Source organism: Liolophura sinensis, chromosome 4, assembly GCF_032854445.1.
Source record: "Liolophura sinensis isolate JHLJ2023 chromosome 4, CUHK_Ljap_v2, whole genome shotgun sequence".
NCBI lineage: Eukaryota > Metazoa > Mollusca > Polyplacophora > Chitonida > Chitonidae > Liolophura > Liolophura sinensis.
Window position 1 is genome coordinate 13271323 of NC_088298.1, and position 26008 is coordinate 13297330.

At 40.2% G+C, this 26008-nt stretch overlaps 1 protein-coding gene across 1 annotated transcript; it reads left to right on the forward strand.

The window, feature by feature from the left end:
* LOC135464947 (protein Wnt-9a-like) lies at positions 1–26008 on the forward strand. The gene is made up of 4 exons (XM_064742537.1): positions 1–134; positions 2542–2810; positions 21077–21345; positions 25384–26008. The coding sequence occupies exons 1-4, from the start codon at positions 55–57 to the stop codon at positions 25861–25863; spliced, it is 1098 nt and encodes a 365-aa protein (XP_064598607.1). The 5' UTR covers positions 1–54; the 3' UTR covers positions 25864–26008.

The window sequence follows — 26008 nt, forward strand, 5'->3', positions numbered from 1 at the left end:
AAGGGTTCGGCTGAACGCGGACCGCAATGAGGACCACGCCAGACTGGATCTAAAATGTCAGTGTCTTTTCTGAGGAACTTAATTTTACTGTGTGTGGGAATCTTTGTTTTTCCGGTTACAACCGGATATTTTGGGTAAGTCATTCTCTTGACATTAAATCAAATTTTAGATTTCATCAGATATGTTACACAGTTATCACATGTATCACATTGACGGATGTCATTTAAAACGAGGATTTGTCAGTAACAATATTAGCGTTATTAGGAATTGCACTCTCTGAATATAGCTGAGAATATAGTTATGGAAATCAGCAAATTCGGGTTCCTGAGGTCGCTGGTTCGAAACCTGAAGTTGTTTCGACCGATTATCACAATTAGAATCTGTGCTTTAACCGGAAAGCGTAGCCCCTAATAATTATAAAACTGTTAACACATGTATATTTAAAGAATGTTCACAGATTACAAATTACTGTTTCATTACTTCAAACCCTGCAACTGTCCACTCATACCTCAGACTGTACAAGCTGTCCACTCGTACCTCAAATTGTACAAGGTATCCACTCATAACTCAAATTGTACAATCTGTCCATTCACTACCTCAAATCGTACAAATAAACATAGTCTAGTGTTTTGAATCAGGCCTTGTTTTCTTAGTGTCGCGAAACTATTTCTTTAGCTAAGATAGGCTTAACTCTTATTACCGCTCAGTAGAACCCATCGCAGTATGACATGTCGTACGTACATTTTCCTTCCTAAGTAATACCATTTCATTAGTTTAACTGATGCACAAACTGCAAAACAACACAAAACAAACAAAAAATATCATCATACGAACTTAAACGAAAATCATCATTCATCTCAAAATGGGTGCCGATTTCCACACGTTTCATCAACACACAGCGATCGTGGCCTTAAGCCTTTAAATCAGTCACCCAAATGGAGATTAGATAAGCAATATGACAGCCAGGGAATACCTAATGTCTCTTGTAGGCAGACAAAAGAAAGAAATTTTATGCATAACTGAAATAGCGTATTACTTGAAGCGTACATCCATATAGTCGCCGTAACGGCCTATGGCGCAAAATCTTCACCTTTAACGTACAGTTTGAAATTTTCTTCATCATAAGTCAAACGAGTCCTAGTGGTACATACTTATACCAAAGTTTCACTATATCATTATGGCAAACTATATGAACTCAAATGCCATACAAACAAACATTGAAACAGCTACTCTCAGTCTTTTCTCTCATGTTTGTAAGATATTTGAACACGACTTTAAATATTACATGCGTTCATCCAGCTGGTATCTAATTCTTATAGCTGATCATCACCTTAACAGCAGCAGTTAAGAAATATATCCAGACTTTCTGTAGCATTATGTTTAAACTGTTTAAAAGTCCCCAAAGATGAGTGACAACTGTGCCGCCTGACAGTTTCTTTAAGAGTTGGAGGTTAAGAAATAAATGATTTCAATTTGTCGATGTGCGGACTAAGTTTGACACGATAAAGTTGAAATATTTGTGATACACACCCTACATTAAGTTTTTATGCCCATGCATGATAAAAAAAATGCTTATTATCAGTATTATATTTGCATCCAGTTGCATACAATGTGATATATATGTACATATGGCACTACCACATGCTTGTTTTGGTTTGTGTATACCCATGATATAATTACCGCTATATTTAAACTATTGCACGCAATGCAGACTTAAAACATGAAATAGACTGATGGATATGTATATATGTTTACATATACAAGGCTTAGCCAAAACGACCCCAGGGGCAGCAGTAACGCATTAGGGCAGGGCTAATGTTTATACGCCACCCCGTGCCACTACCGTGTCCCGCAATCTCTGCACCATGCACTGTTGAACTTAATAGACCAACTATCAAAATTTTGGCTAATTTTTCGAGGAGAAACTACTAGGTAAAGAGTGTAACATTTCAGCTGATTAAATCGTATAATAATAAAGAATATTATTATGTCGTAGACTAATCAAGATAGAGGGCCTGGCGTGTGCCGTCAACACTCTATTCAGTCATCGCTGAGCGCGCCCTACTAAGGGCTCTGTTTACAACCGTCGGTTTTGTCAAGATAAAACCTATTCTCTTTCAAGTAACAGGATTAACACGTGCGCAGAAGATGAGTGGAGCGTTTAAAGGAAGGCCAGCGCTAAGTGTAAACCGCCAGCCGGGACGAAGCCGGCGTTAACGGGCCTCTCTCCGTCTCACCTCCTAGCCTCGTGTAGTCGGTGAACAGCGTCATGGGACCGTATCCCAATATTCAGCGAGCGACATGAAGAGTTACTGAGCCGAGCGACCCTGTCTGCCACTGTGACGGCGCTGGACAGTGGTCCGTGTTCCCTCTGTAATACCTGTGCATTTATTTTATCGGTGATTTACGGTACAGAAAAAAGAAACTTCCTATGTAATGAAGCATCGAGGAAGGCAAGTGGATTAAATCCTTCCGCATGTCACCTCTGGCGGTAGTCGCTGCTTCTGTCATTGCCTATCTGTTCACTTTTGTCCTCCCCAGGATTTCGGGAAGAGAGCCGGTGCTGATAATGACACTTGGCGAACATCAGCGACCGATGAGCAACAAGATTAGGAGCTACGCCGCGCCTAGTGTCTGCGATATGCTGAAACTCCACGGCAAGCAGAAGAGAATGTGCAAACGAGGGAAAGGTGTCCCTGAAACTCTCATAGATGCCACAAAGCTGTCTCTGTCGGAATGCCAGGCCAAGTTTCAGAACGAGAGGTGGAATTGTTCAATGGGAATCTACAGACAGAACATTCTCAGAAAAAGTAAGTAAATCCCTTTTGTTATATATTAATAGAGACGATCACCGAGCAATCTCAGATGTCCAAGTATGAAACTACGGTAAAGTTCTAGAGCAATAAGGTCATGGGCTCAACTCCAGCTCTCGTGCATTTTATCGGGTGATGACAGAAGTTTGTCAGGTCGCTAAGTTTATTCTGGGCTGTGACTGCTCGTCGACCCTATATAAAAATATAAAAGCAGAAATAATGTCCCAAATGAATAGAGGCATGTAGTGACGAAGTTTCTCACCGACAATAAGATAGGGTATGTGTTGTATTGCATTGAAAGGTACCCTTACTTCTATTTACAGTTTATTAGTAGAAAAAAGATTATCAGGAACACTTTGTGTCCAAAATTTATTTATTTTGGTCATTTATTTGTTTAGAGTTTGAAAGCCACAGTTGAAAAATAGAAGACTGGATTTGTACTTACATCACAAACACTAGCATTGGAGTCACACTGTCAGTTGATATATTACAACCATAGTAACATAGGGTGCCGTAGCATATGCCTATCAGTGGTGCTTAGGACAGTTCGAGAGAGTAACAACAGTTGTAGCTACTGTGATGCTATGAAAACTTGGGATCGGACTTGGGTTCGAAACCAACTGGTGCCTTTGTTTAAGTATCCTGCGTTGTATATGTCAACGTTGTTCAGTGTGAACTTCTCACGATATGTTATGAAACTCCACCGCAGCGCCACGGCGCACCCTGCACTTCAGCCATGATCTAAATTGCCTTTATAACGCGTATATTGCACATAAGCAGATACTGTGTGGTTTACTGTGTTGTCTTGTGTGTTGTCAAAAGCCAATGTTATAGCCATTAGGTGGCCTCCGTGGCTCAGTTGGTTAGCCCCAGGACTCAGGAGCCTCTCACCAATGCTGTGAGAAGTCCAGCTCATGCTGGCTTCCTCTCCGGCCGTATGTGGGAAGGTCTCGCAGCAACCTGTGGATGGTCGTGGGTTTCCGCGGGGTTTTGCCCGGTTTCCTACCTCCATAATGCTGGCCGCCGTCGTATAAGTGAAATATTCTTTAGTACAGTGTAAAACACCAATCAAATAAATATAGTCATTAGCATTATATAGCTTACAATTTACATGAGCACGTGCGTTATTGCAAAGATATAAATTATAGTATATGTTTATTGCGAAACATGCTGACAAATATTATTAACAGGCATCTTCTAGTCACATGTCTCTTGAGCGAAGCTGCAGCCATTTTGAGCATTTTGGATAAGATGTTAAAGAAGCCTGTATTATGTGGTCAAGCATGTCTGATAAAAAAAAAACAACTCATTTATGTGGTGATTAATCAACATGGAATCAATCCGCGGAATCACTACTTAGAGCTGTATTAACCGTAGAAGGTGATCACCGTACGAACAAATGTCGACGATTGTGATTGGCTGGTATTACAAAAGCCTCCTTTTAATTCTGACATTGTTTGGGATTGTTTTGTGAGAAGCCCACAGTAACCATAAACAGGGTGGCAGGCTCGAATACAGCCACAGCCGGGTCGGAAGCGGCTTTACCTCCAGGAGAATTTGCCAGGTACTTGACGTGGTGCCTATGATCTGTCCAGGCTCGTTCACCCATAAACCTGTCCGCCGTTAAACAAATGAAATATTTTTGACTGCGAAGCAAAACATGAAATAAATAAATAAAGAAATAAAGAAATAAAGAAGTAGATGTTATGGGTTTATAGCGTTTATTGAAATGTCCGTGCATTTGAACTTGATTCTTGATATTGATAAGGATCATTTTGAGCAACGGCACTGTCATCGTGCTATACGCCTTAAGCGCGCATAGAGTCATACCAGCCTTACTGATATGGATGGCGCAGACTGCACTAACTGAAGATGTTAAGGGTTGCAGTTCTTAACAACCATACACCACTGTCAACTGAAATACAGAATGTAGGAAAGGCCGGACACGATAGGCAGCGTTGAAATTTTGACTGACAGCTTGCCACCTGTGAATTAAACTTTTGACGCAAAGCATGTTGTTACATCTCACTTGACATCGTACGGTTGACATGGAGTGGTTGGCAACTGAAAGAAACTTTCCCGCCTGTTTCATTCAAAAGTGTTTAGCTGAAAACGTGTAAAGTGGTTCGTCCCGGAATGAACTGTTTGTGTGAATAGTAACAGGTGTCAAATAAAGCGATTTTCATCTGTATGAGTGGCAAAGTACGGAACAAATTACGCAGTTTACGTGGAAACAACTCATCCTAGTTTTTTTTTTTTAAATCCAAGCCATTTGATCATGAAAAGAAATGGGATTATTTAAAATCTTCCGCATCGATGGATATTTGAGAATTATGTACACTAATATTTTAGGGTCATTGGATTGGGTCGACTTGAACTTGCTTGAGTTCACGTAATGAACTCTGGAAAGAACATTGCAAATAACAGCAATGAAGTTCACGAGTGCGGAAATCTTTGTTACCGCCTGGTGCGGTTTATGAAAGTGACTTATCTATAAACGGGCAAAGATAGGACAGATACACTAATATATGAAGCAAGCGCAATTTGGCATTCGCTGCGACGTCTCGTAGTAAGTCGAAGTGGTCTGGTAACCCTCCCTATTTAAGTTAATGTCCAATGACGAAAGATGAAATGTCAAAACTGTGACCTATATACACTATTTACTTCAGTACAAGGGATCGAATCCAGTCCTTGTTTATAACAACGTATATGATTGCAATCACATGTTCTCGCAAGGATTAATTCTAAGGCTTAATTGTGAGAGATTAATTAAATTAAAGTAGGTAAATTTTCTTGTTCTTTTCCCTTTTATTTTGATTCGTAGGTTTATATGGTATATATTTTAATTTACAAGTGAACCACCGCCATTCGCCAGGAACCTGAAAAAATTCTGCACGATAGCTGTATTTTCGTAAGAGATTTTAAACACATTGTGTACATTGAGAAATGTACGAGTTACTGCAAGAGCTCGTAGTCAGTCACTGAATTCATTATGAAAAACCTGCACTGAATGTAATCATCTGTATTCGTTATATAATGAGGCAGATTGTCACAAGTGTTTACTTTGTCTAGTTGGATATAGAATCAGTTGTAAATAAAGTAAATCTTACGTAAATTCATTTCCAAGAACTATAAAGCTAACGATGGACACCTCTGAAGAGTTGGACCTGTCTTCTTATCTTATATTTCCGCTTAGTAGTTCGGTAAACCTTTATTACACTCCGTAACCTTAGGGGAAAAAAACCGTGTATACTTAAAGCTGTACACGTCCAAATATAGAACTCTATGTTGACGTGTGCACGCGAAAAGTATTTCTCACCCATTTTAGTAGTATACGGTGTAAAACACGGAGTCATCCATCAAACGGTCAAGTTTAGATGATATTACAAACCACGAATTTCACCCTATCTCGAATCTATCAATTATCACAATAAACAGTTATGTTTGGTTTTCTAACAGGTCCGCGCGTGTATGTATACTCGCCCGGTGGCTTGTTTGTTTGAGATATGTGAATGATGCGGTTAAGAGTACTGCTAAGTCGCGCAGATCTTATAGGGAACATTCCACGCTTCGCGGTTCTTTCTCACACGGCCCATGCAGTCGCCATGGGATAAATATACACTGGACTTGATGCTAACACATGTTGGCTTTCAGTGGTGCATTATTACTTCTGTTAGATACGCCAAATATTCCTCCAGATATATATCTGGATTTTTTTTACGTGAAACATATTGTGGGAATGTGAAATGTAACAGGGACTGCAAGTGTCACGAAGATAATCAACGGTCTTCGCATAATTTTTATTCCCAGTTCACCCAGCATGTGTTCAGCGTTGAATTGTGTGAATGTAGGTCGATGATCTCCACCTATATATCTTGTGTCGCCGAGTTCGGCGTTCAAATCCATTGCTGGCCATTATTTTTTTCTCTCCTGTTTTATGTCCGAATCTGACTTTAGTATATTTTTATTATTGAAGTGAATGGGCTCCGTTGTATTGATGAGGTTTTGTTATAGATCGACAAAAAAATTTTAACAGGTAACTTGTGGTGAGATAGGAATTCATGAGTTACACGAGATCATAAGTCATAAGCCCAAGTCATAAGCCAACTCTCAGATTTAAGTCTTTGTCGTTGTTGTTTCAATAAACGGTCGGGACATCTGTTAAATTTGATCTTAGCTTGCATAGGTTGGCCCCGAGTATCGTATTAAAACCTAGATCGAAAACGAAGAAAATGTTGTTTTGAATTTTACGACAATAGCCCCAGCATATAGGCTCAAGAACCTCACGTTGCTTTCTTTTATTACAGCATCTCACGATTCCTAGATCAGAAAACATATGTGGATGTTGATCAGCAAACCTAATCTTCACGTCAGGTCGGCCCTTACGTCAACGTTACACCGTTTATACACGTAATACCCTACCCACCCGCCCGACTGAGGCAATTGAAATTGGCACGCTGATAAACAATTCTGAGATATAATTTATTTCTAGCCGAAGACGCGTCATCGGGCCTCTTGTAAAACGTAAGGGAGGGTCAGACTCTGAAACTACTGCTTGATAGGAGCCCATGCGCCCTGCTGGCCCGTACTCACCCACCCAACTTGTCAGATTCCCTCTACCCCTACCACGAGCTCACCATACCCCAGGGCATCCGAACCAGCCAAGATAACCTCATCAAGTGTTGCCGGAAGCCTATGCAGTTTAGTTTACCGGTTTCTCTAGTTTCGTTTTCACCAAAGCCAGACCGGATATAGGAATAAAATGACCTGTGTACGTGATTTTCAGTTGCGCTTTTGTTTAGGCTGGAATAGTGGATGGTTTCACTAATCGGCCACATGAATTATACTTTGAACAAAAAGAGTTATTCAATAAGAATCGATGCAAATCATTTCGATTCCTATCTTAAAGAATAGAACTGTTAATACACTTATAATATTAATTCACAGTACTGGTACTAAGTTATTGTTCTTTTTTTCATTCACATATGGACCATAATTAATGGACATGGTGTAACGTATATATAGTATGCTGTTACAGCGAAATATGCCATGCCTTGTGTCTTCTCCAAGATAATTGACCAAGGCAACATGCTAGACGTTGCTTATAAAGCGGTCAGTTGTACCAAGGTTTGATACAATGATTAATTACGGGATTGCCCGTCGTATATGATTGTTGAAATATAACCAACATATATTGCTCATATGACGGAAAAACTAATGACCAATATTCGTTTCCGTCATGGTACAAGTTTTCCGGATAGAAACTACCTAGTTCTTAGCAGAAAATCTGAAAAGAATTTTTTCTTTGTTATAACTGTTTTCAAAGTTCTATGTCTATTGTATCTGCTCTGCACAGGGATGTTAAAAGCTGCAGGTGCACATACAGACAGACTAATTTAGTTTACCGTCTCACAGAAATAAACATCAACCCTGTTAAACATTTAATCCCTTACTCAGCCGTTACTACATGCAATCATCTCACACAGGAAATACTCGCCACGACGATATGGCAATGCCTGCTCATATTTGGATTTTTGTCGCTTTGCAAAAGAGTTGTTTTTCATACTTGTTACAAACATGAATCATAGCGTCGATGTAATAATTTGTTCACAATTTCCTCTTGGTGCGTTTCCAACGGATGTGGGATGAAAACAATAAATTCTTAGCGTATGTTATCCGCAAATCGTGATGCCCCCCTTTGAGAAAGTGGAAATGAAAATCAGCTTTTTAGCAGAGATCTTGTAAATGTATTATATTTGATAATAGTTTTACCAGTGCAGGAGAATCTATTGTATTGTGTTAGAAGGCACTTATAAACTTTAAGAAATTCTTAACAGCTACACAACAAGATAAGAATAAGAACAAGTAGACCCTAAGGTCAAGAAGCGTATTTTAGGTGGACTTCAGAGAAATGTCCATGGAATATTTATATCGTTTGGATAATTTAAAAGATCTGCATCCAGGCTCACGCCTTGGGGTAATTTTTCTTTCCTTATTTCATTGATCCGCAATGCAGCTTACTGAAGACGTTTTCAGCTACCAGACAAACCTCTGGATTTAAATTTCGGTCGACGATGCTGATAATGAAAATATTTCGAACATTTTAAACTTTTAAAGGTTTTGAATATTCGTATGCTTGCACGAGCCATATATGTGTCCAGTACATTTTGTTCATGTGTAACACTTATGCTCTTATGGTGCCATTTACTCGCATGGAACATTTATTTATTTGATTGGTGTTTTATGCCATACTCAAGAATGTTTCGCTTATACGATGGCTGCCATCATTATGATGGGAGGAAACCGGGCAAAGCCCTGGGAAAATCCACGACTATCCGCATGTTACTGATCGAGCTGGGCTTGAACTCACAGCGACCGCACTGGTGAGAGGCTCATGAGTCAATGGTCTTCGCTAACGTGTTAACCACCACACCATGAAAACCCCATGTAGAACATTTGTATTCTTAGACTATTTGTATATCTTGAATATTTCCATACCTAATGCATAATGTAATGGAACATAGAACCATATCTCTTGAAAGTTTGCATGCCTGGAAAATTGGTATCTCTGGGTCATTTACATGTCTGGAACATTTGCAAACCTAGAACACATTATCCCTATACTCATGTTATCCAGATTGCAAAATTGATAAATCTAAACCACACATTGAACAAAATGACGGCAAGGGCATGGCAAATGTTAGCACAGTTTGATACACCAAAACATTATAATTTATTTTACTGTGATCCCCCCTTATACATTTGCGAAAACACGTCTTCGGCAAGCATTTGGACATTTTCGTGCAAGTATAAGCTATGTCGTTAGCTGTAGTCAGAGACAGGACTTGATACACTCACCACTTGTTTGTTTACCCTATGAACAAATGTTTACGGCCTCTGTCAGCCGTGTGAATGCTTGTGGCTTGATCTATCCTAGATAACCCTTCAGCCACAACATTTTGACGGAGTCGACGGTCGTTCGCTTTCCATGTTGGATTACGGCTTTCAGGATGCCCGTTGCCCAGACTCGCGTCTACTCAATTACCCGGGATTTCCCTTGGAATCAGATGCCCTGTTTACGATTATGTTTACAGGAATTCTGACCATAATATTTTGCTCCGACGAAACAAAATTTGAAGAATTTGAAATATGACACTGCCTCGCATTCGGTTTTTCGAGGAGAAAAATTAGCTATATTTTTAATATTTACCGTATATTTGTAAATGGTGTATAAAATCCAAGCTAGGTGAATGATCAAGCCCCTACCTCAGACTGTTAACCAAATCAATGTCCAAATTAAAGCGTACATAAAGTAAATTATAATGTGAGTCTTAACTTGAAACTGTGTCCAGAAATACTTCCAGTGACTTGTTTGCATTTTTTTCGTACCAGAAAATTCACAAAAAAGGTTTATCGCATTATTTAGAGTCCATGAAACCTTACCGGAATAATTACAATGTAGTTGACCAGACAAGATTTTATAGAAAAAAAAAACTTCTTTTTCAAAAATGCTCCGTTTAGCTAAGAGAAATCTGAGAAGAAAAAAACTGACATTCGTGTCGCACTGGTGTCAGTTGCATCGCGCGCGTAACATTCCTATAGCACCCATAACAACTGTATCTCATTCGTCTCTTTTCATATCTCATTATGTGAGTTTGCATTGGACGTAATTATAAGAAAAACTACAAAAAGAGAAAAAAGTTTTTTTTATCTCTTGTGCGAAATGATTGCAGTCGTGTGTACACTCTTCCGTATGAACGTAATTCAAAGTCGAATGGAAAGCACAGATATTAATTTAGATAAGATCCCAATTTCCCGAAATACCAGCACTTCAGGTTAAATGTGGCGTGCAGGCAAGTAACCACTGCGGTTTTGGCGGAGAACTACTTCACCGATTTTAGGAATCACTGGTGCCTGTGCTAAAACCTCTCAGTGTTGAAATGATATATTGGAATTTGTTTTATGTCCATGGAACAGCAACTCCAGTCAAGGACCTTAAAATATTCTGGGCCGGTCGTGATCCAGTATAACACCCGGTTATGGCAGGTGTGTGTGTGTGTGTGTGTGTTTGTGTGTGTGTGGATGGGTGGTTACACCGTGACTGTCCCCTTCCATAAACCTGACCGCTGTCTTATAAGTACTCAGAAATGGTTCTGAATACGGCAAAACCACCTATGTGAAGTAAATTGTCAAAATTACTCACTTAAAAATATAGAAGTTAAAATATTGCTCAATAATATTCTTTTTTGAATTTCCTGTGGAATCACTTTTCAGAGACGTTACAGCGTACCTTAGCTTATGTCGCTTACTAGGGACAACTTTCTGTGCTGTTATGTGCTAATATTCTATCGCCACAGTTTTCTTTACATTGAAAGGAAGCAACATATTTTATTTTATAGTTTAGATGCTTAAAACACTGATATGCTGCGATTTTACTGCCCTTGACCCGTGAGACCGAACGCATGAATCAAGTTCTACTACGGTTACTGAAAGGTAGTATTGTAAATCGTGTCTTAAAGTCGTACCTTTAAATCTAAACTGTTAGCTCAGCTGTGCACGTTTTCACCAGGCAACCATGACAATTACTCATGTGTGATCCCTCCGTCTAGCTTCTTGTCAGATGGAGGTATGTGCAAGGATGGGCTTTTGTTGTGACCATCTCGGCCCAACTTCTGGTCAGACAGCGGTATGGCCAGGAAGAGCTGTTTTGGTGACCATCACAGCCTACCTTCTGGTCAGATTGAGATACAGGCGGGAAGGACTGTTTTCGTCACCATTTCGGACTAGCTTCGGGTCAGATCGAGGTATGGTCAAGAAAGACTGTTTTGGTGACCATCACATCCTAGCTTCTGGTCAGTTTGAGGTATGGTCATTAAGAGCTGTTTTAGTGACAATCACAGTGTTGCTTCTGGTCAGATTCAGGTATGGTCATGAAGGGCTGTTTTTGTGCCCATTACAGCGTTGCTTCTGGTCAGTTTTAGGTATGGTCATGAAGCGTTGTTTTGGTGACAATCACAGCGTTGCTTCTGGTCAGTTTGAGGTGGGGTCATGAAAAGTTGTTTTGGTGCCAATCTCTGTTCGAAGTATGGTCAAGCAAGACTGTTTTGGTGACCATCTCGGCATAGCTTCTGGTCAGAGCGAGGTATGGCCAAGAAAGACTGTTTTGGTCACCATTTCGGCCTAGCTTCGGGTCAGAGCGAGGTATGGTCAAGAAAGACTGTTTTGGCGACCATCACATCCTAGCTTCCGATCAGTTTGAGATATGGTCAGGAAGCGCTGTTTTGGTGACCATCACAGCGCTGCTTCTGGTCAGTTTGAGGTATGGTCACGAAGGGCTGTTTTGGTGATCATCACAGCGTTGCTTCTGGTCAGTTTGAGGTATGGTCATGAAGCGCTGTTTTGGTGACAACTAGAGCGTTGCTTCTGGTCAGTTCGAGGTGGGGTCATGAAAGGCTGTTTTGGTGACCATCACAGCGTTGCTTCTGGTCAGTTTGAGGTATGGTCATGAAGGGCTGTTTTGGTGACAATTACAGCATTGCTTCTGGTCAGTTTGAGGTATGGTCAGGAAGAGCTGTTTCGGTGACCACTACAGCATTGCTTCTGGTCAGTTTGAGGTGGGGTCATGAAGGGCTGTTTTGGTGACCATCACAGCATTGCTTCTGGTCAGTTTGAGGTATGGTCATGAAGGGCTGTTTTGGTGACCATCACAGCGTTGCTTCTGGTCAGTTTGAGGTGGGGTCATGAAGGGCTGTTTTGGTGACAATCACAGTGTTGCTTCTGTTCAGTATGAGGTATGGTCATAAAGGGCTGTTTTGGTGACAATCACAGCATTGCTCCTGGTCAGTTTGAGGTATGGTCAGGAAGAGCTGTTTCGGTGACACCTACAGCATTGCTTCTGGTCAGTTTGAGGTGGGGTCATGAAGGGCTGTTTTGGTGACCATCACAGCGTTGCTTCTGGTCAGTTTGAGGTGAGGTCATGAAGGGCTGTTTTGGTGTCCATCACAGCGTTGCTTCTGGTCAGTTTGAGGTATGGTCATAAAGGGCTGTTTTGGTGACAATTACAGTCTTGCTTCTGGTCAGTTTGAGGTATGGTCAGGAAGAGCTGTTTCGGTGACCACTACAGTATTGCTTCTGGTCAGTTTGAGGTATGGTCATGAAGGGCTGGTTTGGTGACCATTACAGCGTTGCTTCTGGTCAGTTTGAAGTATGGTCATGAAGGGCTGTTTTGGTGACAATCACGGTGTTGCTTCTGGTCAGTTTGAGGTATGGTCATGAACGGTTGTTTTGGTGCCAATCTCTGTTCGAAGTATGGTCAAGCATGACTGTTTTGGCGACCATTTGGGCCTAGCTTCTGGTCAGATTAATGTTTGGTCAGGGAGGGCTGTTGAGGTCACTATCTCGGCCTAGCTTCTTGTCAGAAAAGGCTGATTTTTCCCACATTTTGGTAATGTAAGAACATTCAACTTCATATAAGAGTTCTTTCCCACTCCACAAATAAAGAAAAACTTGATCTGTAGTGTGCAAAAAGAGAGCAAAATAACGATAATGGAGAGTCCATTGAACTGCATAAAAATGTCTTTGCTTTCGAACTGATGGATAGTGGGCTTAAAATTTGAAACGCAACATTGAGCATATGATCACGTGATTCCTCACGAGATCTCCTCATATGGGGAGAGAAGACTGCCATGTCAAATGTCTCAAGGAAGGCAGTAGAATCTGTCCTATTTTAGGAGGCATGATTAACGCCTTGGATATTACCATGACCTAGGGCTGTCTCTGACTACGTGTATGAACTCTCTGACACACTCACGTTAATATGACTAGAGGCCACACAGCAAAGCGTTTGATGCTGTGGCCTCACTACTGTATTTTATAGGTACGTTCGCCAAATTAAGAGCAAACCTTTAGTGCAGTCAGAACATATGCCAGTAAAAACGATGGCGCTTTCATTACCTCAAAAAAAAACAAAATCAAGACAGGAAAACAGGTTGGTTTTTTTGGCAAGGACTTACCTGATTAGGTTATATCTATACGATACGTCAAAGGAAGAAGGCAGACAGTACAGATGTTAAGTACTTAATTGCAGCCACCCGCATTTCACAAGTTCGAGTCGAATTGTTGTCAATTTAATGGCATTGGTTGTTTTCGCCATCAACTTTACAAATACTTGTTTAGACTTCTTTAGGCACATTGCAAGAACATATACAACATGACCAAAATGAGAGACTAACATGGACAGCTTCTTGGTCTGATAGCAAATTCCAAAGCGCGAATTTGCCTCTAAATGCATGAACAGAGGGATGGCTTGTCTGCAGGGACCAGCGGTCAGCAGGTCAGCACTCGCCACTCGCTTAATATATCAAAATGCATCCCCTTGACGTAGTGTTGCCACATCTGTGTAAACTCCATTAAAGGTTGATTTGATATCAGGTAAGGAAATCCCCACGTCTCATGCAGTATAACAGAACAAACCGTCCCTTGACGGACAACGAAGAGAAATTGCAGGATCTAGATCGATATTATACTCTAATCGAGCCATTTTGCGATAAAAAAAATAAACGGTTTTTTGTCAACTTTTAGATATTGTGAACCAGAGTAAGTGTATCGTGTACGTCTGATCAAGACCAGGGGAGGAAACTTGTTGTAGAAGAGGGTGATAGCTTTGTCTGTGGTCTGAACCCCCTGTGTTATGGGCATCTATATTGAAGTTTTCAATGTTATTAGCCTGTACACAAAGGATAACTTTATTCAAGACTATTTGTCTAGCATGAATTTTTATAGGAATTTAGAAACTTTGGCATGTACAAGTATAATACGTGTGTACTGATTTGCACCAATGCGGTAGCTGTGAGTTCAAGCCCAGCTCATGCTGGCTTCCTTTCCGGTGGTAAGTGGCAAGGTCTGTCAGCAACCTGCGGATGGTCGTGGGTTTCCGACGGGCTGTGCCCGGTTTCCTCCCACCATAATGCTGGCCGCCGTCGTATAAGTGAAATATTATATATTTTCCAGTCACACGACGACGTGGAGCCATTAGCTATGTGTACATATACTATGTCTTCTGGTGGCAGGGCGAGTAAATGCCGCCAATGTGCTGTCGCCTCTGAAAATATCCTGCCAAGGACACCAGGTATGACACTCCATCCAGTTACATTATACTAACAACGGGCCCACCAGTCCTGTTTTCTTTCTCTAGCCTCTCAAACGAGGCAGAACTATTTTTAAAGTATTTAGTATGACCCGACCCGGGTTTGATCTCTGGTCTCTCGAATTCAAGGTGACCATGTGCCGTGGCCATACAGCGGTTGTTTCGGCCCATACTGTATAAACACCATTATTATATAAACACTGTAAAGAATTTGACCGACACGTACATCCCACTTGGTTCTTTTCGTATTTTGAGCAGTATATTCTTACAAATGAAATATTTTGAATTTATATTTACGCGCATAATCTACGTACAAGTCAAGATAAACATCAGTAATGGAAGAACTTAGGATTTTAAACTTCAGATCTGGAAGAAGAAACTGTGAGTACATAACATTCACAGCTTCCGCAAAATAACCTAAATGGGTCATTCAGCCTGTATTTAATACGTGAAATGTCTGGCACCGATCTGCGTTTCAACCTACTGTCTGCTTAACTTGATCTTAGCCACATGATGATTGCCCGAAGGCAGTGTGGTAAGTTGTTAGGTCAATCATTTCTCGGTAACTTCCGACCGCTCCAGCTGCCAAATGCTGATGGCCTCCATAAAGTTAAGTTTTGTGATTCATATTGCATTCTCGTCAGATAAGTGACAACCGTGAAAATATACTGTGTTACAAAAAGACACCATTTTGTTTTACCTCTAAGGCAGCCGACTATGTGTTTAATTGTGCAATACCAAGTTCCAAAATCCTTATAGAAGATCCATATTCAAAGTTAAGTTCACTAAGGCCAGTTTCGTTAAATAACGCCAAAAACCTAGAACTCCTTTTTGATTCATTCATGGCTGGCGATAACAACACAGACACTACCTCCGCGTAAATTATTAGGGTATACTGATGACCTTTCACGTGAGAACTCAGCTACTCGGTCTGTGATGGCATGTGCGGCAATCTGTCTTATATCGAATTGACTCTCAGATACTCATGAGTTAAGGATGTTAGTTTTTATCCCAGAAAACTAATTGTGTGAACTTTTCCGCTGGTAACCCTGGCATGTGTAACATACGTAGGACCTTTCTTCCTTCTACTTAACATGGAACTAAGGTCACTTAAATGATATGTTGTATGGCTGAGTAGACTGTAGGCCGTTAAGTTTAGGAAGTGTCACGAATTGTCTAATACATTACTCCACAAAAATTACCTAAAGATTTGCAGTTTCACAGTTCTATTTTTTAAATCTAAGTTTACCCATTTTTGTGGGTTTCCCTCCGGCTTTGTCAGATTTCCTCCCACCATATGCCGTCTGTCGGCGTATAAAGCACTAATGAAATAATGAAATAAATATATCTAAGCTTGGAGCGAGCCTTGACTGAGTGATTAAAGTGGTTTCCTTTGAATCGTTAGGTCACAAGGCGATCAAAGTTGAAGAGGACCATCCCCTATTCGAAATGACAATTGGAAATAACTAAATGTTAACCGCACTTTCATATTTTCTCTGGATTAACTCACTTTGTACTTTCCCATTTATGTTTTAAAAATTTGAATAGCTCTAATGAATTTAAATCCTTAGTGTGAACCTTACGACGGACAGTTGTTTACACAAAACGATCAAAACTGGATATGTTTTTAAATAAACAGTTTTGTAAACTCACATCAGCTGCACATCAAATATATATTATTTCCCCCTGAGCTATGCCTGGTTTCTTCCCATCATTATGTTGGCCGCTTTCTTGTTTTTTACAGTACGTCGTAAAACACAAATAAAATAAATAAATCAATTAATAAATAAATAAATTAAAAATATATTATCAGAGAAACAGTAATTGAAAAATGTTTTGTGTTCATTTTTGGTGCTCTTTCAAATTATTTCACTTTATTTCGTGTATTTAAGACAAAATTCCGTTTCTGCCTCCTTTTCAAAATGCTCTTGTCGTGATCGATTCATCCACGGAGCACGAAAGTGTGAAACGAATACGTATTTATCTCCCTTTACCGCTTCATGCGGCTACACTTATCACACCGTGCCCCGCCCACGCGTGCCGGCAGGAGGCTCCCGACTTATCTAATGTTATAACCACTGCATAAACTGTACGTCTCAATCTACGATTACAGCTGGTTTGATGATGCCTGATACCATATCTCCATGGTGGATGGTTAAAGTAGGTCACCCACGTGGCTGTATGGGATACCACAAAGCTAAGATGGTGCAATAATTGAAGAAATTTTAGCCAACTTTTTCAATCTTGCCTGAATTTTTACCGACAAGACCTGCGTCATGGCACGGCCATTTCGTCCTCTCTTTTTCACAAATGAGTCATTTTGCACCGAATAACCACTGCTTAAATCTTACTATGTACCTGATGCATAAAAACCTGTAGAACTGGTACTTACTTAGCTTGGAGCTCGGTAGTAGGAGAAAGGCCAATTCAGTACTGGATCGACGACTCTGTATTAGAGTACTCAGTGAGACAGCGCTGTGACAAGCACCCCTGTAATTAAAGTCGCAACATGAAATAGTTGTTTTCTTCAAAATTAACATCTCACACTTTTATACATCGGCTCATGGCTCCAATTGATTCATTACTCAACAAATATTTTTTTGTAGTTTGCTCCAAGTGTCTATATATGATTAAAGGAAAAATGTATCACTACTGACAGAAACACGTTAAATTTTTGCAGTGAATCAGTGGTTTGAGATTTTAGTAGGTGAGTTCATCGATGAGTCAAATTAATTTAATTAAAGATTCACGTTATTAATAAATCAAACTATTCAACCAGTCAGAGCTCAGCCCATTTTTCAAACCATCAAATTAACTATTCAGTCAATATTATTTAATTTTTGGAATCAGTAAATCAAAATAATCAACCAGTCAGAACCTTCAAAAGAGTCCGCCTATTTCCTTGTACTTTTCCGAGGAACTACATCTCGCTTATATCCGCCTTGAGAGCATGTGGAGTTAGAAGAAAGATGGCTCTGTCCAGACTCTCAAAGGCGGTCGACAACCGACATATTCACACTCAGACTCCCTGGGGAGGAGGACCTGTCTTTATTCAGAGTTCACACAGCGCTGTGTCTGCCATTTCACTCAATACAGGGTGGGGTCGAGAAGGGAATGTGTTCTCCTATCACCTTAGATACCATTATCTCTCCACACTGCGGGAGGAACACTAGCTTCTTAATTTAATTAGTTGGTTAATGATTCACTTTGATTGGTGTATTGCGCAGTTTTTGAGAGAACGGGAGAAGCGATATGATGTGTTACGAAGATGAGGCTTGAAAAAGAAAAACAGCAGCATTTCGTTAAGTATGTCATATGGGGCGTACATGGTGACCGTGTCGGCATCACTTTGTATTCGCCATGATCTCAGTTAGATAGCCATCCCTTCAAGTTTGGCATACGACGAAATTGTGGATGAGTTCGCATCGCCTTTCTTTAGAGATCGCTTCAACCGATTAAGATGGCGTAGTTCTGTTTATTACGTACACGGATAAAAGGATCAATGAGTAAATTTCCATTAAATCCACCATGACACGGTGCGAAATAAATTCTAATGCATCATTAATGCTTACACCCAAAGTATGTCCAAGTTGATTTTTTTTAGGGCGGGTAGAAGTACAGTCTAGAAAAGTTCTAGCAAAACAGTTCTAGCTTTTATATAACAGAAACTGTTGACTGCTTCTGTTTTCATGATTCCGTGCTAATTTCGTATATACTTTCACTGGTCTTTTGGTGGTTTGTGTTAAACGTCACTTTGGGAAATGGCCTTGCGGTTATTGACATGGAACCTCCATTATTGATGACGGCTGTTTAGTCAGTGTCTGTTTCAGTGCATAGATTCATGTCAGAGAATACGAATGTGTATGCTTACGAATGTACTATGTGGTTTCTGTTTATTTATCCGAGGCCTTCATCAAAATCAAGACGTCTATTAATCCTTGAGGTGCAGGAGACGCACCGACCAAAAGAGAAAGAGTAACCAAATATGAAATGTAAAAATATGCGGACATGAGAAACGAGTGTCAGAAGGGATCCGGAAATTGACATTTGGAATCGGCGTGGAGAGCAATTCTTGTTGAAATTTCGGAATTCCCGTTTTGCGGTTATGAGAGACAGATGCTCCACATGAGCTTCCGTAGAATGCTACGCACGCTGGGCTGGCACTCAATTCTAGTGCTGGTGTGGAGAAAGCATTCTATACGGTTATGGTTGCGGTATTTCTGTCAGTACCACACGATACCACATAATTACGTGTATTTCACATCATCTTGCTGTGACATTCCCATTGTATACACTCCCATTTAAGCCAACCAGTCTGTATTTATGACCTACTATATAAGCCAGGTCCAGATCTCAGCCTGACTGGCTCTTCTACCATGCAGACTCTCTCTTATATGTCAGGGGCATTATCATAGACTATAAGTGTTTCTACCAACAAACACACTATTGAGATAGCAAGACTCAACACAAAACACCAAAACTAAGAACGTAAGATATTGGGAATATTCAGGCGTATAAATTTAATCAGTTTCAAAATCGTGATTCATGCTAGTGTGTTAGTTGTCGTTATCCAAATATGTTCATAAAGCGCCAACGCGGTATTAGTATTCAACACGATGTATATATAGCCCCTAATCTAGGGTTCAGAGGAATTAAAATAAAATTTTGGGGCAGTGTGCCAGAGCTTTTGGATACTGTTTACAAACAAGAGAACTAAATCCATTGTCAGTCACTACGAGCCATGCAGGTCAGGTTTATAATGCCTAAAGCATCCTAAACCAGGACAAATCGCAGAAACTGATTTTCATTATTTGCGGTAAATTGACGATCTCCCACTGGCAGTATACTTTCACATTTCTCTACGTTTTGCTTACTATAAAAATGCAACAGTTGTGTTGAAAAAAGTGTTTCAACTGGAAATATTATAACTAATACGCATATAAGCTTGTCACTACTTAAGGCTGCTATATTGATGGCGGTGTAATTGGTTTATCGTCGTTGATAGAATATACAGACGCCTGAATACCAATAGTGAAAATTGTAGATCGAGGGCTTTTCAACTTCAGTTTTGCCTTCACCTTCTTTTTGTCTTATTGAACAAGCTTTTAGTAATTTGACTTTACAGTCTTTTTTGGGAGAGGGAAGGGGTGGGTGTTTGATATCAAGTGGAGGTGAGTTAACCGCATGGGAATTCATTGTAACCACTTGTCCATTTTACAGGGGTTGTTTGTTAAGTTATATGACATTTCATTATGTACCACATCATGTAATCTATATATTGTTAATGTTATCTGCTGATGTTTGCTGTTACACGTCTAAAACAACCAGGGCAGCTCTAAAAGGATCCTTTACATTTCGACACACGACAAGTTTTACTGATGACTTTGTAAACGGCAAAACAGGCTGGGCATCCGGTTTCATTGTTTCCGTAGAGGCACGCGACGGTTGTAAAACATAATCACGTGACGCATAGGCGGACAACATTGTGTCTATAGGTCAAATAAACACGAACTTTCTATTCGTGCATCTGTGAAAATGCAAATCATAAACAGAGATAAAAAAGAAGTTTTGTGGTATTTTGGATTGGATCGTACTCTAAACAGATCATACATTTTTTTCTCGCGAAAATGTTTATGGTTTATCAAGGTCACCGTGGTTTCACAAAACGGTCACAATGATGTATTAGGTATAGCCCTGCATCACTAAAACAACTTGGCGAGGACGTCAGGAATGATATCAGCACTGCGGGAGGAACACTAGCTTCTTAATTTAATTAGTTCGTTAATAATTCACTTCATTCACTTTATTCATGTCAGCATACAGGCACAGAGCAAAAAAGTCCTGTACTTTCCTTTAATTGCTGAATGTTAGTTGAAGGTCGAAATCTATGCATTATTCTGTTATAAAGGTCTCCAGCACTAAAGCAGGGTGCTAATATCACTGTGCTAGCGTTACGATAATCATAGAAGAAAGCAATTCTGATATAGGTATTCGAATTAGTATTTATATTATATACATGTAAGGTAAAATTCTTTATTATCACGGGAACATTTTCTATTGCTTTCAAATAATTGCTATTTTTCCAAATTCATGTGTATTCTTCCCGTTCTCATTTCAGGTTTCAAAGAAACCTCATTTCTGTATTCCATAACGTCAGCTGGTCTCGTGCATGCCTTTGCGCGTGCTTGCAGCTTACAGCGTCTCGAGACGTGCACGTGCGACGAATCCAAAAATCTGACGCACAGGAAAACGTGGGGTTGGGGAGGCTGTGGAGATAACATCAAGTTCGGTCTCAAATTTACCCGAAGGTTTCTTGGAAGGGCCCGGAGATCCGGCAAAGACGTCCGGGCAGAACTTGACCAACACAACATAAACCTCGGATTAAAGGTAAATTCTAGACAGTCCGCCTTCCTGTCCTTGATGAAGAGAGTTAGTTGACCAGCTGGTTGTCCCTTTGCTTGTCAGTTCATTTGTCAGATAATCATTACGTTTTTCAGCCTTCAGATTAGTCTTGTTCAGTAAGGCATCCAACAAGTGCCCCTAACACCAAGTCACTCACTTACTAACTTAGGCAGACGGATAGACTGACAGGCTGGTAGTTACTCTCTCGATCATCCAGATATTAAGTCAGACATATAGTCACTCGCTCACACACCCGCTCACACACCCACTCACTCAAATGACTGAGCCAGAGCCTAGACTTAATGACTGAGTGAATGATTGATGTCTAAGTAAGCGAGTGAACAATCCCCTGAACAATACTGACTGTACTTTCCAGATTCAAGAAGTGTTACATACGCTAGTTCAAGTTTGAGCATGTTTCACCGTATGTTTGCCCTGACATCATATTTTCAAACATATTCCCACACTACAAGCCACTAACGAAAAATATGCTGACGTGGGCGAGAAACGTTCACTCCCCTTTGTAATGAAATATTTCGGCAGAGGGCGCTGTGTAAATATTGAGGAATTCGATCCTACAATTGGCCAATTGAAGACGGTAATCCCACTTGACTGAGCAAATTGGTTTTATGTGGGAGTCATTAAACATCCACCGCAGCACCGTATTATGCATACGAGTTTGTTGACAGAAAACTTAGTCCCGTGAAGTCCTTTGTGGTCGAGTTAAAAGGATCAGGTTGAGAATGCACATGCGTGTTGACAAATTCGTGAAGTGGACCACTTAATGACAGCTAAGATGATAAGTGCTCCTCTGTTAACTTCTCTGCTGAGTATAAAAAAGTGACAATAAGGGTATTATATTTTGAGCAATAGTAGTTCCCGGGAATGGGAAGATCAGAATTAGGGTATCACGCTGAAAGCGTCGGTCCCTTTGCTCATTCGCTGTAAGATCTAAGGCTCCTTTACTAAGAGGTTTAATTTCCATGTTATAAGATTAGGCTCCTTGGCTTTAGGAATAGACTTTTCGATGTAAAGTGTGATGCTATAAGATTAGACTCCTTTCGCTGTAAGATAGGCCTTTTCATCATAAGATTTGGTTCCCAGGCTTTTGGATTAGGTTCTTTCGCTGTAAAATAAGGTTCCTTCGCTGTAAGGTCTCATTCTTATGATGTAAGATTAGACTCCTTGTTTGTAAGATAGGCTCATTCATAATGCAATTTAAATCCTAGACTGTAATAAGACCTCTTCTCTACAAGACGAGGTTCCTTCACAAGCTGTAAGATTAGGCATTTTCACTGTAAGCTCGTTTCCGATAATTTATTTTCAACAGGTGTATGATTACTTGGTAGTTGTCCATAACAGTGGTTAACAAACGTTTTGCTTTCTCTAAATAGGTCTGGCATTACTTTTATGGTCATGGCGATATATTCCAACGTTAAAATCAAATTTGTCTTGTTATTAACGGCCAATTTCGTATTGATTTAATTTATTTATTTATTTGATTGGTGTTTTACGCCGTAGTCAAGAATATTTCACTTATACGACGGCGGCCAGCATTATGGTGGGCATTATGGCGGCAAGCATTATGGCCGGCAGAGTCCGGGGGAAACCCACGACCACGCATTGATTTAATAACTACTTGTCTGGCTCAATGCAAGGTCATTGCGTCAAATAACATACCAGTTTTGATTGCCATTTATATCCGAACCAATCTGAAAAGTATGGCGCAGTATTTGTGCCATTGTAAACTGCTTGCCTCAGCCCTCAACGAGCGTGAGCTCTCAACGAGCGCGCTCACTAGAAACGCAACATCTCGTTTTGAGTCCGCCGAGATTAGAGGTTGAGAAAAATATGTGATACGAATTGAGCAGATGATGACAGTAGTATCAAAAATCATGTATACCCGTATGAGATGTAATTGCAGTAAATTTGTCGAACGACTTAAGTCGCTTGCAGGGAAAAAATTACCTAGGAAGGAACAACATTAACAGCGTGACCCTTAACCTCAGTATCTTATGCAATGGTGGCGTTTTCAAGGCGCTGGGACATTTGTTATTTCTTCTATAACATCAAATCCATGAAACCAGTCTAGGACATATCGAGTTCGTAAACTAGGTTACGAATGTTGTGTGCAAACCTGATTGGAGTTTAGTGAAATACGTATGTCATTTAAAATCATTTCACATCTTGTCGTACGACTGTAACAGTGATGATCTCGAAAAATCCTGTGGCAGATGCTCGCTGGACATGGTCATAGAAATGTCATTAAAGAAAGCTATGTATGCTAAAGCAACGGTTTGCAAACTGTACGCATACGACAAAAATCTGATGATTTTGCTTTACGTCACACATGTCTTTCCGTTCTCTTGGAGAAAGGGACGTCATGCATTGTGTTGAATCAAACTGCCATAGTCTCAATTAAAGACCGGCTCAAATTCTTATCTTCCTAATTTTTGAGCTACGCCGCTTGCAAACTGAAACTCACATTTATTTCTGAACTGTGAATAGATGTTTAACTTTTTAGATCTTCGGTATTGTTAGTGCTTGTGTATGCATCAACTTGTCTGGACTGGCTAGCCAAATCATTGCAACTGGTGACCTTCTGAGTTGTTGAAACTTTTAAATATTTGTTTCTCATTTGATTTAAGACCACTGAATGATTTCTTTAATTTCTTTCTCTAATCTCTTTGTAGTTTAGAGTTCAGTAACGTCTTAAGTTCAGTAAGTTTTAATTACTACTGTTAGGGCAAAGCGTCAAGGCAATGAAAGATGACATGTTGCAAATGCGGAATTGCCTTGAAGCTCTGTCTTGAGTACAAGAAAGTCCCGATTAATGCCAGGATGTCGACTTTTGCCCATAATCCGAGGCATACACACTTAAAAATGCCTACAGGAATTTAATATATTGTCTTTGACAGAATGTAAAAAATGTAGGTCTAACACGTTAGCAAATAAGAAATGATGCACCGAATCCATGGCGGCGGTTTTGAGGGAGGTACAGGGCAGAGCAACGCGGGCGTGGAGGCTTGTGCTCCGCGTTCGTTCAATGGATTTTCTGCGCAGAAATAGACGAAGTTAAGCCCGCTTTTGTCTTCTGGAGACAGACTGTCGTGTTGCCGGCGCGAAAGGTTACTTCCTGATAAAAGAAGCAAAACTTCAAAGAGAACGTTCGGTTACTTTTGGTGTGAGAAAACGTGTTTTCTATAGAAAAGGCAGGCGCCAAGATTACCACCCTGTCGAACGCCTTTCCCGAGAGGAAACTCTGTTGGAAGTCGCTTCTTGTTTAATACACACACTTTCTAATATTGTCCTTGGCGAACCTTTCAAGATAGTATTAAGGCCGCTTAACTAATTTATTTAAAGCAGCTATGGGGGGTTCTTTGTTTGCTTTTCTCTTGATTTTCCTCTGTTGTACTAACAGGTCAACTGACAGTGAGACCTGCCTCTGTGCTCGTAATAAACGAGTATGATGCCTTGGCACGCGCAACCAGCACGCGTATAAACACTATAGGCTTGGATTATTGACATTATTGTACCTTTCTAGTGACTGTACTTTTACACTTACTTCACCTCTCCTTCTGTCAGCATCAAACAGACTCCCAAAGTGGCATGAAGGCAAAGAAATAACCTACTGTGTAGAATTGATCACTTAAATTTTTTATGACGATAACAATGAAATGTTAATTTTATTACCCAATCTCATTTATGAGACAAATGCAATCAATAGAATAGATATCAAATAAAACGCTCGCGACCGTTTCACTTCTGTATCGTTGTTGACACAGATTTAAATATGTAATAAGGTTAAAAATCATAATAGCCATTGTCACGTATGTTAATTAGTATGTATGCAGAGTTTTGTTTTCGATTTCACAATAGCAGGATTTAACAGTGTAAAGTTTTTGGTCAGGGACCGGTCGACTGTGGCGCGAACAATATTCAGCGTGTCAGGCTAAACAAAATAGGACAAGAACCAGCAAAAAAAATGCAAATTGTTTTTATTGTTATTGTTTTTGTTTTCAGATTGTAAAAGATCACGTGAGGACCACGTGCAAGTGCCATGGTGTCTCAGGTTCGTGCACAACAAAGACTTGTTGGCGGCAGTTACTTCCCTTTAGTGCTATTGGAAAAATCCTGAAAGACAAATATGAAAGAGCTGTAAGAGTGGCTTCTTTTAAGAACCAAGCAACAGGCCGATCGAGGCTAGTTAAATTCCAGAAAAACTCCAACGCCTTAAATGTAAGCTTTGGCATCTCGCCGAAGAAAGGAGATTTAATTTATCTGGAAAATTCGCCGAGCTTTTGCAAGAAAACTCGGTATTCTCCGGGTACGTACGGGAGACATTGCATCAAGGATTCCAGTTGTGATATTGTGTGTTGTGGTCGAGGCTACAACATTCAGAACGTTGTTGTGAAGAAATCTTGTGAGTGCCGGGTAATATGGTGCTGTTACGTCAAATGCAAACAATGCAACGTCACAGAAGAAGTGCACACTTGTAAATGATATCACTACGTAAACTGAGGACGTTTTATGACCTCATCGTACATATTGTGAAGAGCGGATTGACGTGTAGAAAAGTACGCGAAACAGGCAGTGCAACCATGAAGTGATGTAAATATTGTGCCGCAAAACTGAACATAGAAACTGG